This window comes from Triticum dicoccoides, chromosome 7A (assembly GCF_002162155.2).
Source record: "Triticum dicoccoides isolate Atlit2015 ecotype Zavitan chromosome 7A, WEW_v2.0, whole genome shotgun sequence".
Classification (NCBI taxonomy): Eukaryota; Viridiplantae; Streptophyta; class Magnoliopsida; order Poales; family Poaceae; genus Triticum; species Triticum dicoccoides.
Window position 1 is genome coordinate 550,967,833 of NC_041392.1, and position 14,045 is coordinate 550,981,877.

At 43.5% G+C, this 14,045-nt stretch overlaps 1 protein-coding gene across 1 annotated transcript in view; it reads right to left on the reverse strand.

Moving 5' to 3' along the window:
* Positions 1–8,457, reverse strand: part of LOC119331068 (ABC transporter A family member 4-like) — a 15,859-nt gene extending 7,402 nt beyond the window's left edge. The window contains exons 1-11 of the mRNA XM_037604245.1: positions 8,309–8,457; positions 6,695–7,052; positions 6,424–6,500; positions 6,187–6,331; positions 5,867–5,986; positions 5,640–5,767; positions 5,017–5,181; positions 4,711–4,873; positions 4,506–4,631; positions 4,324–4,407; positions 3,739–4,100 (exon numbers count right to left, since the gene is read on the reverse strand). Of these exons, the coding sequence (XP_037460142.1) occupies positions 3,739–4,100; positions 4,324–4,407; positions 4,506–4,631; positions 4,711–4,873; positions 5,017–5,181; positions 5,640–5,767; positions 5,867–5,986; positions 6,187–6,331; positions 6,424–6,500; positions 6,695–7,052; positions 8,309–8,431 (1,851 nt within the window). The 5' untranslated portion in view covers positions 8,432–8,457. The remainder of the gene's footprint in view (positions 1–3,738; positions 4,101–4,323; positions 4,408–4,505; positions 4,632–4,710; positions 4,874–5,016; positions 5,182–5,639; positions 5,768–5,866; positions 5,987–6,186; positions 6,332–6,423; positions 6,501–6,694; positions 7,053–8,308) is intronic.
* Positions 8,458–14,045: the final 5,588 nt, after the last annotated feature.

Below are 14,045 nucleotides of genomic sequence, written 5' to 3' on the forward strand. Positions count from 1 at the left end.
GTGACTTTGCGGTTAAGTTTCAAGTCAGGTCAAAAGCTGATGGGTTCAATTGGGCTTTGGTGGCGGTATATGGTGCCGCACAGCCCGAGCTTAAACCGGAGTTTTTGGCGGACCTTGTTCGAATCTGTGGGTTTGAGCAGCTCCCAATTTTAGTTGGGGGTGATTTCAATATCATTCGGAGGAGAGAGGAAAAGAACAACGATAATTTTGACGGCAGATGGTCGTTCATGTTCAATACCATTATTGAAAGCTTGGATCTGAGGGAGATAGAGCTTTCTGGTAGAAAGTTCACCTAGGCTAATGCTTTACCAAACCCGACGTACGAAAAGCTTGATCGAGTCCTCGCGAGCGTTGAGTGGGAACAGAAGTACCCTCTCGTAACGGTACAAGCCCTCTCGCGTGGAATATCCGATCACACTCCTTTGTTCGTGGACTCGGGGGAGCCGAACCACGTGGGAAACAAGAATACCTTTTCTTTTGAGATTGCCTGGTTTGAACGCGAAGGTTTCTTGGACCTGATTGCCAGGGAATGGGCTAAGGGTGCAGGAGGTAGGACTTCGGTCGAGCGTTGGCAGAATAAGATTAGGCATTTGAGAAGTTTCATAAGGGGGTGGGCTAAACACCGTAGTGGGCAGTATAAGATTGAAAAGGACAAGCTCCTTTCTCTTATTCAGACCCTTGACATACAGGCTGAATCCATGATTTTACAGCCAGCAGAGCATCAGGTTAAAATCGAGGCGGAGAAGAGGTTGAAAGAACTTCTCCGCGAAGAAGAATTGAAGTGGGCATTACGGGCTAAGGTCCGCAAAGTTGTCCAGGGGGACGCAAATACCCAATTCTTCCACTTAATTGCTAATGGCAAACATAGAAAGAAGAGAATCTTTCAACTTGAGCAAGACGAAGGTACTATTTTAGGACAGGACAACCTAAAAACTTATATAACCGAATATTACAAGCAGTTATTTGGACCTCCCGAGGATAGCTATGTGTCCCTCGATGAGTCCAGGATTGAGGATGTGCCTCAACTATCGGATGCCGATAATGATATTTTGGTTGCTCCGTTCTCAGAGAAAGAAGTGTTTGATGCTATTGCACAGATGAAAAACAATAAGGCTCCCGGACCGGATAGTTTCCCGACTGAGTTTTACAAAAAGTGCTGGCACATTATTAAGGGGGATTTGTTACCTATGTTCCATGATCTGTTCTCTGGACAGCTTCATTTATTTCAATTGAATTTTGGAACTATCACATTGCTTCCTAAGAAAACGGATACTGTGAGAATAGAGCAGTTCAGGCCGATCTGCCTTTTTAATGTTAGTTTCAAAATCTTCACCAAGGTCGGGACTAATAGGCTTACATAGATTGCGCATTCTGTGGTGCAACAGTCCCAAACTGCTTTCATGCCAGATAGAAACATCCTTGAAGGGGTGGTTGTCCTTCATGAAACGCTCCATGAAATCCATTCTAAAAAACTAGATGGAGTAGTTTTTAAGGTGGATTTCGAGAAAGCGTACGATAAAGTCAAATGGCCATTCCTCCAACAGGCATTGCGTATGAAAGGTTTCGATGAAGCCTGGCGCCGCCAGGTTACATCGTTCACGCAAAAAGGAAGTGTTGGAATTAAGGTGAATGATGATATTGGTCATTACTTCCAGACACATAAAGGCCTAAGACAAGGAGATCCGATGTCCCCCATCCTGTTTAACATTGTGGTTGATATGTTAGCACTTATGATAGGAAGGGCTAAGGAGAATGGTCAAGTCGGTGGCTTGGTACCTCATCTTGTTGATGGAGGAGTATCCATTCTTCAGTACGCTGATGATACAATCATTTTTATGGAGCATGATTTGGCCAAGGCGAGAAATATGAAGCTGGTGTTATGCCTTTTCGAACAATTGACCGGGCTTAAGATTAACTTTCACAAGAGTGAGTTGTTCTGCTTTGGTAGAGCCAAGGAAGAACAAGAGGCCTATAGGCAATTGTTTGGGTGTGATTTGGGGGAGCTACCTTTTTCTTACCTAGGCATACCAATCCACCACTGTAAGCTGACAAACAGAGAATAGAAGTGCATCGAAGACCGATTTGAAAAGAAACTGAGTTGCTGGAAGGGCAAGCTCATGTCATACGGAGGCCGACTAATTTTGATAAATTCGGTGCTCACGAGTATGCCTATGTTTCTCTTATCGTTCTTTCAAGTCCCAGTTGGAGTCAGGAAAAGACTGGATTTTTATCGATCATGTTTCTTTTGGCAGGGTGATGAACTAAAAAGAAAGTACCGGCTAGCTAAATGGGATATCATCTGTAGACCGAAAGACCAAGGGGGGCTTGGTATTGAGAATCTCGAAGTTAAGAACAGATGCTTTCTTAGTAAGTGGCTGTGGAAGCTATCCCATGAGACTGATGCCATGTGGGCGCAAATACTTCGTAGCAAGTACCTTCAGACCAAAAATTTGTCACAAGTGACAGTTAGGCCGACCGACTCGCCTTTCTGGAAAGGACTGATGAAAGTCAAACAATCCTTGTTTAATAGGGCAAAGTTTATTATTGACAACGGCGCTAGTACACGGTTTTGGGAGGATACTTGGCTCGGAGAGACACCCTTGGCCATTCAATATCCGTCTTTATATCGTATTGTTCAACGTCGTGAGGTGTTCGTTGCAACGATATTTCAATCTATCCCCCTTAATATTCAGTTTAGACGGTCGCTAGCGGGCAATCCTTGGGAAGAATGGCTCCGTCTAGTTAGGAGACTGATGGAGGTTCAATTGTCCCAATAACCCGATGAATTACGCTGGAAGCTAACTAGGTCTGGAGTATTCACAGTTAAATCAATGTATATTGATGTAATCAATTCGAGCTTCATCCTACCTCCAAGCATGTTTGGGCTGTCAAAGTTCCTTTAAAAATAAAAGTGTTTATGTGGTTTGTCCATAAACAAGTCATTTTAACCAAAGACAACCTAACAAAGCGTAATTGGACAGGATCAACTAGGTGTAGTTTCTGTGATCGGGATGAGACAATTAAGCACCTGTTTCTTGATTGCCCGTTGGCCAAAGTTCTTTGGCGCACCGTCCACATTGCTTTCAATATTACTCCACCAAATTCTGTTAACATGTTATTTGGGACATGGCTTAATGGGATTGAGCCCGACTTAGCGAGACATATTCGTGTGGGAGTATGCGCTTTACTGTGGACTGTCTGGAATTGCAGAAATGATTTGGTTTTTAACAGAACATCACGATTTCATTTTATGCAGGTTATCTTCCGAGCCACGGCATTGATCCGTTCGTGGTCGCTACTCACTCCGATGGAGGCCAGGGAGCATTTGGTTACTGGATCTATCCGCTGGGAGATGGTAGCGCGGGATATCTTCAACCGGTTTGGATGGCGGTCATGTAATAGGATAGGCAATTAGTTTACCTATCTTGCTTTAGCCAGCCGGTTGTGGCGTCCCTGTTTTGGCTAGTATGTGTTTCTAGTCTTTTTGGCTCTGCGTGAGCTTTTGTTTCAGTTGGAGACTTTTGAGACCTTGTTACAACCCTATTTATTTGTTTTAATAAGATGGCCGTATGCATCGTTCTGATGCAGAGGCCGGGGTAACTCCCTTTTCGAAAAGAAAAAAAAGTAAATAAAATAATGGAGCCCTACAGGTAATTTTCAAATTTTCAAACTACACATAAAACAAGATGAAAGTTTGAACTGTGTGCACAAGAGATGAACTGCAATATAACAACTTACTTCTTTAATAATGTCTAGCTTCTCCATTTCTACATGAACATCGTTATTGGCGACTTCGTTAACAGCTATCCTTCTCCAAGTGGGGTTTTTCCTTAGGAGACGTTTGATGATGGAAAGGAGACCAGAGCTGTTTCCAACTGAAGCAGCATAGTCAAAATAATATGCAACGGGAAGCAAAACCAACCACTCAACAATAATAATGATCAGCACATCCCTCATTCCATTTGTACGGTCATTTAGATCACTCCATCGCATGCCAGGATTTCCTGTTTCTGAAGCCCTAATAGCATACTGGCTAAGCTCGTATAATCCTCGATATAAAGAAAATGCAGGTATTATCTCCAGAACTGTAATCCAGTTTCCTGCAGTAACACAAGAGGAAGAAAATGCAGGTATTGTCTCCAGAATAGGCAAGGACGCAAGGTTGGTCTCAAAATGGATGGTATATGTTCATCAGGAAAAAGGACATTAACTTGCTATGGCATGGTTAAAACTTAAAACTGTAACTAATTCTACTGAACAAAGTTAATGTGAAATTTGATAGGTAAGAACTTGGAAATTTTCTTTAGATGATCGTGAACTTACTTGGAAATTTTCCACCTTCAAGAAAATTCCGAATAAGAGATCCTGCCATTAACCCTGATCCAAATATGTACAGATATGCAATTGCTGGTACAAAGAAGATAAGAAGCAACAAACATCACATACCTTGCAGCACTGAACAAGAGGTAACAAATTCGAAGATAAAATGGTAAAATAATTTATACCTTGAGCAGTATTAACCTTCGAAAAGAATGTTGCAGCTAGGAAGGATAATACAATCTGCAAGTTAATGAAACTGAAGAAGAAAACAAACTGGATACTGTAGTCGTTCGTCTTGAAAAAATTTAGACCTGCAAAGTAACAACTGAGGTAAATGGCTTGATAACTGCTATTCTTTTTATGATAACTGTGTTTTGATAGCTTTGATACCTATAAGGGCTCCAAAAATGACAAATAGCACAAGATACACCGTAGACAAAATAAGGAAGTATGCGTAGTAGATAATCCAGTAAGGGCCATTTCCAAGCCCATGCATTTTCATCATTGTTCGGAGCTTATGTTGCTTCTCATATACAAGGTATGTCAACATAACCTGCATTAGAACTTAAGAGGTTCAATCATTGCAATCATGCAACAATTTACTCTCGAGTAACTTTTACTGTATGCTAGATATCCTCTTATATCCAATCAAGTTCCTTGTTATAACAAAAAAAAGTCAAATCTGGTACCATTTACCGGGAAAAGCAACGCAACAACCCATTCAAAAAAGAGAGGGCCAATAAGGGAAGAAAAATCAATCGTCAGACGAGTCGCTTGCTTAGGCATTTCTTTTGTGAACTCAAGCAACATTTTTATGCCTGAACCTGGACCTTGTAGGAATTGGAGATATGCATTTGAGACCTACACACATGTTAAGCAATATGTTAATGAGCGAATGAGTTATATAACTTTCTGGTTGCATTGATAAAAGAGCAACATAGCCCAAGTTAAAAATAGACTAATATCATTTTGGAAAAGTTGAAATTACTGTAATGAATTTGGAACAGTTTTGATGATTCGGCATTCTTCTTAAAGACAGGACAATTAGTAGTAAAAAGGATGCAGAAAGTATCATTCAGTGACATATTAGTAGCAAAGCAAGGTGTATATATAGATATGCTTGCTCATCAGTTTTATCCTCTTTTTTCATGTCATGTTGCATGTTTTCGTGGATCTTGTTGTGGATTTGTTATGGGATCATAAAGTGGTTCAGAGTTCAGAACAGTAAAATATGGAGGACAATTTTTTTTTCAGCAGGTTCATAACAAAATTAATAGTAACAGGTCAATGTTATGATCAATGAAGTACATGGCACGCACCGCATTCAGTGAACGCGAAACACGCAGAAGTCCGAATGGCATCGGGACATAAGAGATATTCTGATAGGTCGAGTTATACAATGCAAGCATATTGAAACGCTTCTCATTTGAGTCCTGGAAATCATAAGCTATAGCAACAGAAGTAGTTAGTGTTGCTGGTGCATTAATGCCCGCGTATAAGGAAACAACAGCACTTTATATTGTATAGAGAAGGAAAAGTGCCAAACCCATTGCAACTTCACTAATTCCTTCCCCTATTTTTCCTTCCCGGTAACCCTTAAAGGTCTCCTCATTGATTGTTCTTGAACTATTCCGCCACAAGGGTAGACCTTGAACACATCTTATCTCTGCTCAATGAATTCAGAAGTTCAGATGTGAAATCCAATTCAACCAAACACTTCTAAAGAGGTGCATAAATGATAATATCGGAACATCATCATGGGAGTGTATAGAATTCAATGGTTCTGATGAAATAGAAAAATAATGAGAACTATTATGCTAGACCATTCCACTGAGAAACAAAAGTAGTAATACATAGAAAATTTACCTTTCTGAACATTAATAGCATCAATTGTAGTTCGGAGTGTAACTGAATCCCTGGATTTGCATTCCGACTGAAGAACATAAATGGGTACATCCGAGATAAAAGCAGGTTCGATGAAGCCCGTAGAAGTACCTGGCATATCTGTCCCCTGGAATTATACATGGTAAGAAAGCAAGTCTCGACTGACATGTTCCTTAAACAAACATACATACAAGTAATAGCCTGGTTATTTTAACTTACTAGGAGAAGACCAGATATGCTCGCATTATCAGAAAGATTTGGAAGTGGAGAGTCTGTGAACATGTTCTGCATGACAGCTGCCAAACAAACAAGCAGAGTTGATGGTTAGAGGAATAATGCACTATATGTTTGCAGACTTATCTATCACCCTTATTTCCATTGTTACTGGAAACATAGAAATTCCGGTACAAAGTACACACTTTACTTCACAGCGCAGTAGCTTAAGAAGATTTGTGGCGATTAAAATAGTTATATGATACAGATTACTTACTAGTAGATAGAGTTTCATTTACCCCCGTGAACGGTATGGCAGCCGGGCAGGATTGTGATTTTCTGCATGATTCAGAGGAATCCTGGATGGTGCGATACTCGGGGCGGGGTACTTGCAAGAGAGCAGGCCATTCGGGAGGATTTGGTATAGGGCAACTGCCAGCCTGGTCCAATGTAGAGTACTGAATGCCACACACATTTTGACAAGGACCAGTGCCATTCACATCAACACACATGCAACCACACTTGTATTTCGGTTTATCCAATAAATTGTTGATGACTCGCTGGAGAACACTGAGTAATACGCAGAGGTATATCGGAACTATGATTAGCCGAATGGTTTCCTTCCTGTTGCGTTTCTGCAAGGTGATGAAACATTGTTAGAAACTACCAGGGAGGGGGGGGGGATTTATCCAATAGACATGGTTTGCCACTTCTTAGGACGACACAAACAGCCAGTATGCAATTACAGAAACTAATGTCAGTGATGTGATAAAAAGTTAGGAACTGCCGGGGCTTTTTTTTTGCATATCCCCCTTTTTTTAAAGGCAAATATGCTATATATGGTACCATCGTGAGCCATTCCTCCCAAAAAAAAATTCCTAAACTGACCAACACCTCTTGATCTGCAGGTTTCCGAGCAACTAGTGGCTACGGGTAGTGCTGGTGGAAGTTTGAATTGATTTGTTGATATGTGACCACTCGCCAAAACATCGACGTGTAGCACATCCCTTTATTTTTCTTAATGTATTAACCAATAAAGTTGAAATATACTGGAAACATGTGCTAGCCATAATAACGAAATATATACAATCTCTTTTAAACAAATAAAAATATATAGAATCAATAATGGATGGTTGCTTTCAAAAAAAAATAATGGATGGTTTATTGTTCTTTGTAAGCGCCGGTTAGTAAGAAAAACAATTATTTAAAAGAAATACTGACTACAATTACCAAGTGCACAAGGCACTATTATGGTGTTAACAAACTGTACTCCCTCCTCAAAATATAAGGCGCGCATTGACTTATTTGGTCTTCATCGCATAAATTTGACTATGGCTTTCACTTAATGTATGTCTTCAAAATTATATCAAGAGGTATAAAACAAAATTGTTTTGCAAGACAAATACGATGATACTATTGATACATGTTCAATCCATGTATTTTGCTATATATTAATGGTTAAAGTCATGCATCAAAGACCGTGCAAAGTCAAATGTGCCTAAAATCTTGGGAAGGAGGGAGTGTTACCCAATGAGTGGTATTGACAACTTGACAACGATATCGTTCTCGATTTGCATCAAAATATTACAGCCTTCTCTTATCATGCTAGCAGGATAATTGACCGGTCATTGCTAAAAGCTCAACAATAACAACAAAACTACGGTGAGTACATGTCAATACAACCCATGAATTCCCGCAAATGGGCCAAACTGTGGGCGCAGTAGCGGTAGATTGTGGTAACATCACCGGGGAGCGACGGAAGCCAGTAAATAAGCCTGATTTTTTTTCAATTATTGCTAAATGTTAAAGAACCAGGAAACCCCATCCAAGGGTTCCATGCCGCTAACCCAAAAAAGAATCGAAAAAACTGCAGAATGGCCATGGATTGGACCTGGAAGATGAGATTTTTGCGTAGGAGGGCATTGGTCTGCGAGGCAAAGCTCGGCGCCCTTGATGCACCACCACCGCCAGCGGCGCCGGCCGCGGCGTTGGCGGCGCCCGACAAGGGCTCCATCTCGCGGCGGCAGTTCTTTTTTGAAACTGCGGCGGCAGTTCTTGGGCTTTCTTTGTCTTCTCTCTCTTTCCTTTGACTGGTCTGATCTGAAGGTGGAAGAGGAGTTCGTGGCCGTTCAGGAAGGGGCGAATTTATAGGGTAAACCACTCAAGAGATTCTTCCCGCCACAGACTATTTTATATGGGGTGGCTATAACAGGACGAATCAATCCAACATCTTTTCTCAAATACTCACTAGTCAAATTATTGTGATGTACTCCCTCCGATTTCCAAATATTTGTCTTTCTAGAAATTTTAACAAGTGACTATTCCCTCCGTAAACTAATATAAGAATATTTAGATCACTACTTTAGTAATCTAAACGTTTTTATATTAGTTTACAGAGGAAGTACATACGAAACAAAATGAGTGAATCTACACTCTAAAATATGTCTATATACATCCGTATATTATAGTCTATTTGAAATTTCTAAAAAGACAAATATTTAGGAACAGAGGGAGTAGTACTATACCTGTGTAATTTAATGCATGTCCTTCTAGCAATATCTTTAGTTTATTTAGGACATGAGTGTGTGTATTACTTTGAGCTATATGAAATTGTCGAAATGACGTTATTTAACGGATAAAATATCATAAATTTATTTTTAGGTTCCGGTCAACACCCACTTATGTTTTCGTGTTCGCTTTGTATTCGCTCCTTGTTCGTTTCTGGTAGTATTTGTTTTCATATTCATTTTCGAGGTTTCTGTATTCGTTTCTGCTTCTGCAAAAATATATGAAAACAAATGTGATAGCGCTTAATTTCGTCCGTTTTCGCTCCGTTTTCATCCCTACCCTAAGGTAGATCTTCGGCAAGCCTGCCACCCTAAGATAGATCGCGACGATTGCTCCTTCCTTTCTTCCTTTTCTCTGACGAACTTGATTCTTTAAAAAATCAACCGACTCAAATTGCAAATTCAGGCGACTTACATATGACTATTGTCATTTTATATTGTTTCGGCTGACTATTGCTACACCGCTAGGCCAGAGGCCGCCAACTGCTCCTAAGCGTACATAAGAAACAGTAGGCCCTCGCTGTGTGCTGTGTGCACCACTTCCGTAAAAAGTTAAAGAAGTCAACTTCTCGATCCAGATTAAAGAAATGTAAGCCAAAGGAATGTGTGATTTGCCCCGAAAAAACAGGGGGAGGCGGTCTCTGTGGTTTGAGTTTGACTTTGAAACTTGTGTTTGTTGAACGGACCTCTCCGTCGGATGCTTTCTTCGAACTTTCGTGCACCTTGATTTACGCGGTTAGTTGATCCTTCAACTAAGCACGTACGTATTTCTCAAAAAACTAAGCACGTACGTTGCTAATTGCCAGCACATGCACATTGCTAATTGCCAAGAAACTAATACGTGCAGAGCGCAGTGCATTTGACGGTACATCATACATGGATCGATTGGTACTTTCTTCAAGCAATGTAACTACGCTAGTGTCTCTGTCAACGTGTTCGCAGATCCCAGGAGCCCAAATCAACACGGGAGTCTGAGAACTAGTACGTTGACCGGAACGACATCGACCTCCAAACCAGGAAGTCGACAACCATGCGCTAATGAAATGATAAATACTAGTGGCAGGTGGGGCACCGTGTGCTAGCTGCAGAATCAAGGCTGGCTGTGGTGGATTTGGTTGATTTGCAAGGAAGAAACCGATCAGGTAGGCTTCATTTTGAAATACATACCGATGACCAGTTCCATTGACTTCACGGGATGGTGGGTCGTCCAGTTGCCCCAGAACCTGACTCCTGCGTTGAGTCAAGATGGTGTTTCATGACTCGGTGGTATTTTTATTCGATAATTAGGCAATTTCGTGGTTCATTTCAGAATATAAACCATGATTAAAATTATTATTAGCATGCAACGGTCTAGTATACTAGTGTGATGACCGAAGCCCGTGGATTTGAGATCAGCCACACAGGAAAGGGGAATCGGGGTGAGGAAAGAGAAAAGAGGATCGGGATGAGGAAGAAGCAGGGTAAGTGAGAGAGAGAACAGGGGGTGAGTATGATTCAGACTTTTCTCATTGCATAACCAATACAGAGTTGCACAAGGGACTAAGTACCCACACGCTTACACGGCCACACATGGCCCACTGTCATAACCACCAGCTCTCTCTCACCCACGCAGGTCCACCGATACTCCTGTATCAGGTGTGACATTTGCCTCCCCTTGAGCGCGAGCGTCTTCTTCCTAGCAGAGTGCTTCCGGATAGCGATGGCGAAGCACCGAGTAATCTTCCCAAGTGGCCATGTCCGGGGAGAGCGAGGACCATTGTACCTTCACTTGCACGATAGAGCTATTGCCTTTCTTCACCATGCGCCGATCGAGGATGGCGATGGGTTGCAACGAAACAGCCGTGAGGTCTGGTACACGGGGCAGCTCGGAGAACACTGGTGTATAATCAGGTGTATAGGGCTTCAATTGGGAGACGTGGAAGACTGGATGAATGAGACTGTCGTCAGGTAGCCGCAGCTTGTACGCCAGTGCCCCAATGCGCTGCAGAATCTGGAATGGACCGAAAAACTTGTAGGTTAACTTGGGGCAGGGGCGATTCACCACTGACGACTGGGTGTAAGGCTGTAGCCTGAGCAGAACAGAGTCGCCCTCTTCGAACTAGCGCTCGGTGCGGTTTTTGTCGGCCTTCTGCTTGTACTTGTTCTACGCGCGCGACAGTTGATCACGCAGCCAGCCGTTGTGAGTCGCCCAGTCCATATCCATACCTGCACCCTCGGGTAGGTTGTTGGCTAGCATCGGAAGGCCTCCTAGATTGGGTTCTTGGCCATAGAGTGCCTGAAACGGGGATGTCTTCAGCGACGCGTGATGGGTGGTGTTTACCAAAACTCTGCTGTGGGAAGCCACTGGCGCCATTGCTTTGGGTGGTCGTGCACGGCACAACACAGGTACATCTCGAGGCACTGGTTGACGCGCTCACTTTGGCCGCCCGTTTATGGGTGGTACGCTATGGAGTAGCTGAGCTTTGTGCCGGCGGCGTCGAGGAGGGCGCGCCACATGTTGCTGGTGAAGATTTTGTCGCGATCGGAGACGATGGAGTGTGGCACGCTGTGCAGCTTGATGATATTGTCCCAGAAGGCGCGTGCCACGGTCGCCGCTGTGAAGGGGTGCCGGAGAGGCACGAAGTGGGCGTACTTGGTGAACCGGTTGACGACGACCATGATCACCTCGTAGCCCTCTGACGGCGGCAGGCCCTCGATGAAGTCCATGGTGAGGTCACGCCATGGCTCCGTCGGAATTGGGAGGGGTTGTAGGAGGCCAGGGGATTTGAGGTGCTCGTGCTTGGCGTGTTGACATACCTCGCACTGACGCACAAAATCCTCCACAGCCTGCTTGAGGCCGCGCCATGTGAATTGTTTCTTGAGGCGTTGGTAGGTCGCTGTGACACCAGAATGACCCCCAATCGCACTGGAATGAAATGCGTTGATCAACTTGGTTTGGAGAGCAGTGTTGGCCCCAATCCATAGCTTGTCATGTAGGTGAATCACGCCTTGCCGAAGTTCATAGCCTTGCTCGTCCGGACTGCAGATCGCTAAGCGCTGGAGCATGTCTTGAGCATCAGTGTCCGTTTCATAAGAATTGGCTACCTCCTGTAGCCACTGTGGTTGGCACACAGAGAGGGCGTTGAGGGCAAGAAGGTGCCCAACACGAGACAGGGCGTCTGCTGCGCCGTTGTCAATGCCACGCCTGTACTTGAAGGAAAATTGGAGCCCCGCCAGTTTAGACATCGCCTTGCGTTGCAGCTCTGTGTCCAACTGTTGATCTCCAAGGCTGCAGAGGCTTTTATGATCAGTCACAATGACGAATGGTGCTCTTTGGAGGTAAGCATGCCACTTGTCGACCGCCATGATCACCGCTAGGAATTCCTTCTCGTAGATGGAGCGGCATTGATTGCGGGTGCCCAATGCTTTGCTCAAATACACGATCGGATGGCTGTCCTGCACGAGTACCGCGCCCACCCCGGTGTCACACGCATCCGTTTCAATGGAGAACGGGCGTGTGAAATCCGGAAGAGCCAGGACCGGAGTGTTGATCATGGCCTTCTTGAGGAGGTCGAATGTCATTTGAGCTTGATCAGACCAGGCAAACCCCTTCTTGGTGAGCAATTGGGTGAGTTGCTTGGCAAGAATCCCATAGTGCTTGACGAACTTGCGGTAATACCCAGTCAGGCCTAGGAAACCCCGGAGTTCAGTGGCGTTCGTCGGAGTAGGCCATGCACTCATGGCACTGGTTTTGCTCTTGTCTGTTGCAACCCCTTCCTTGGAAATGACGTGGCCCAGGTATTCAATGCTTGGTTGCGCAAAGGAGCACTTTGACAATTTGGCGTAGAGTTGATTCTGACGCAGGATGGAGAGGACAGTGCGTAGATGTTCCACATGTTCATGTAAGGATTGGCTGAAAACCAATATGTCATCCAGAAAACTGATGACAAACTTACGATTTGGTTCCGCGAAGATAGAGTTAATCACACATTGGAAGGTTGGTGGCCCGTTGGTGACTCCAAATGGCATGACGCGGAACTGGAAGTGACTGTGATGTGTCTTGAAAGCTATTTTCTCCTCGTCGCTCTCCCGCATACGAATCTGATGGTAACCGGCGCACAAATCTATCTTGGAGAAGAAAGCGGCACCAGCTAGTTCGTCCAACAGCTCATCAATGATAGGTAGTGGGAACTTGTTCTTGATTGTCACCGCGTTGAGACGTCGGTAGTCGACACAGAAACGCCATGTGCCGTCCTTTTTCTTGACGAGAAGGACGGGTGCTGCATAGGGGCTCATGTTGTGAGTGATGACACCCGTGCGCAGCATCTCTTTTACTTATCGTTGATAACCCACAAGTATAGAGGATCGCAACAGTTTTCGAGGGTAGAGTATTCAACCCAAATTTATTGATTCGACACAAGGGGAGCCCAAGAATATTTTCAAGTATTAGCAGTTGAGTTGTCAATTCAACCACACCTGGAAACTTAATATCTGCAGCAAAGTATTTAGTAGCAAAGTAATATGATAGTAGTGGTAACGGTAGCAAAAGTAATGTTTTTGGTATTTTGTAGTGATGATAGCAATAGCAACGAAAAAGTAAATAAGCGAAGAACAATATATGGAAAGCTCATAGGCGATGGATCGGTGATGGAGAATTATGCCGAATGCGGTTCATCATATAACAAGCATAACCTAGGGTGACACAGAACTAGCTCCAGTTCATCAATGTAATGTAGGCATGTATTTCCGAATATAGTCATACGTGCTTATGGAAAAGAACGTGCATGACATCTTTTGTCCTACCCTCCCGTGGCAGCGGGGTCCTTACGGAAACTAAGGGATATTGAGGCCTCCTTTTAATAGAGTACCGGAACAAAGCATTAACACATAGTGAATACATGAACTCCTAAACTACGGTCATCACCGGTAAGTATCCCGATTATTGTCACTTCGGGGTTAACGGATCATTACACATAATAGGTGACTATAGACTTGCAAGATAGGATCAAGAACTCTCATATATTGATGAAAACATAATAGTTTCAGATCTGAAATCATGGCACTTAGGCCCTAGTGACAAGC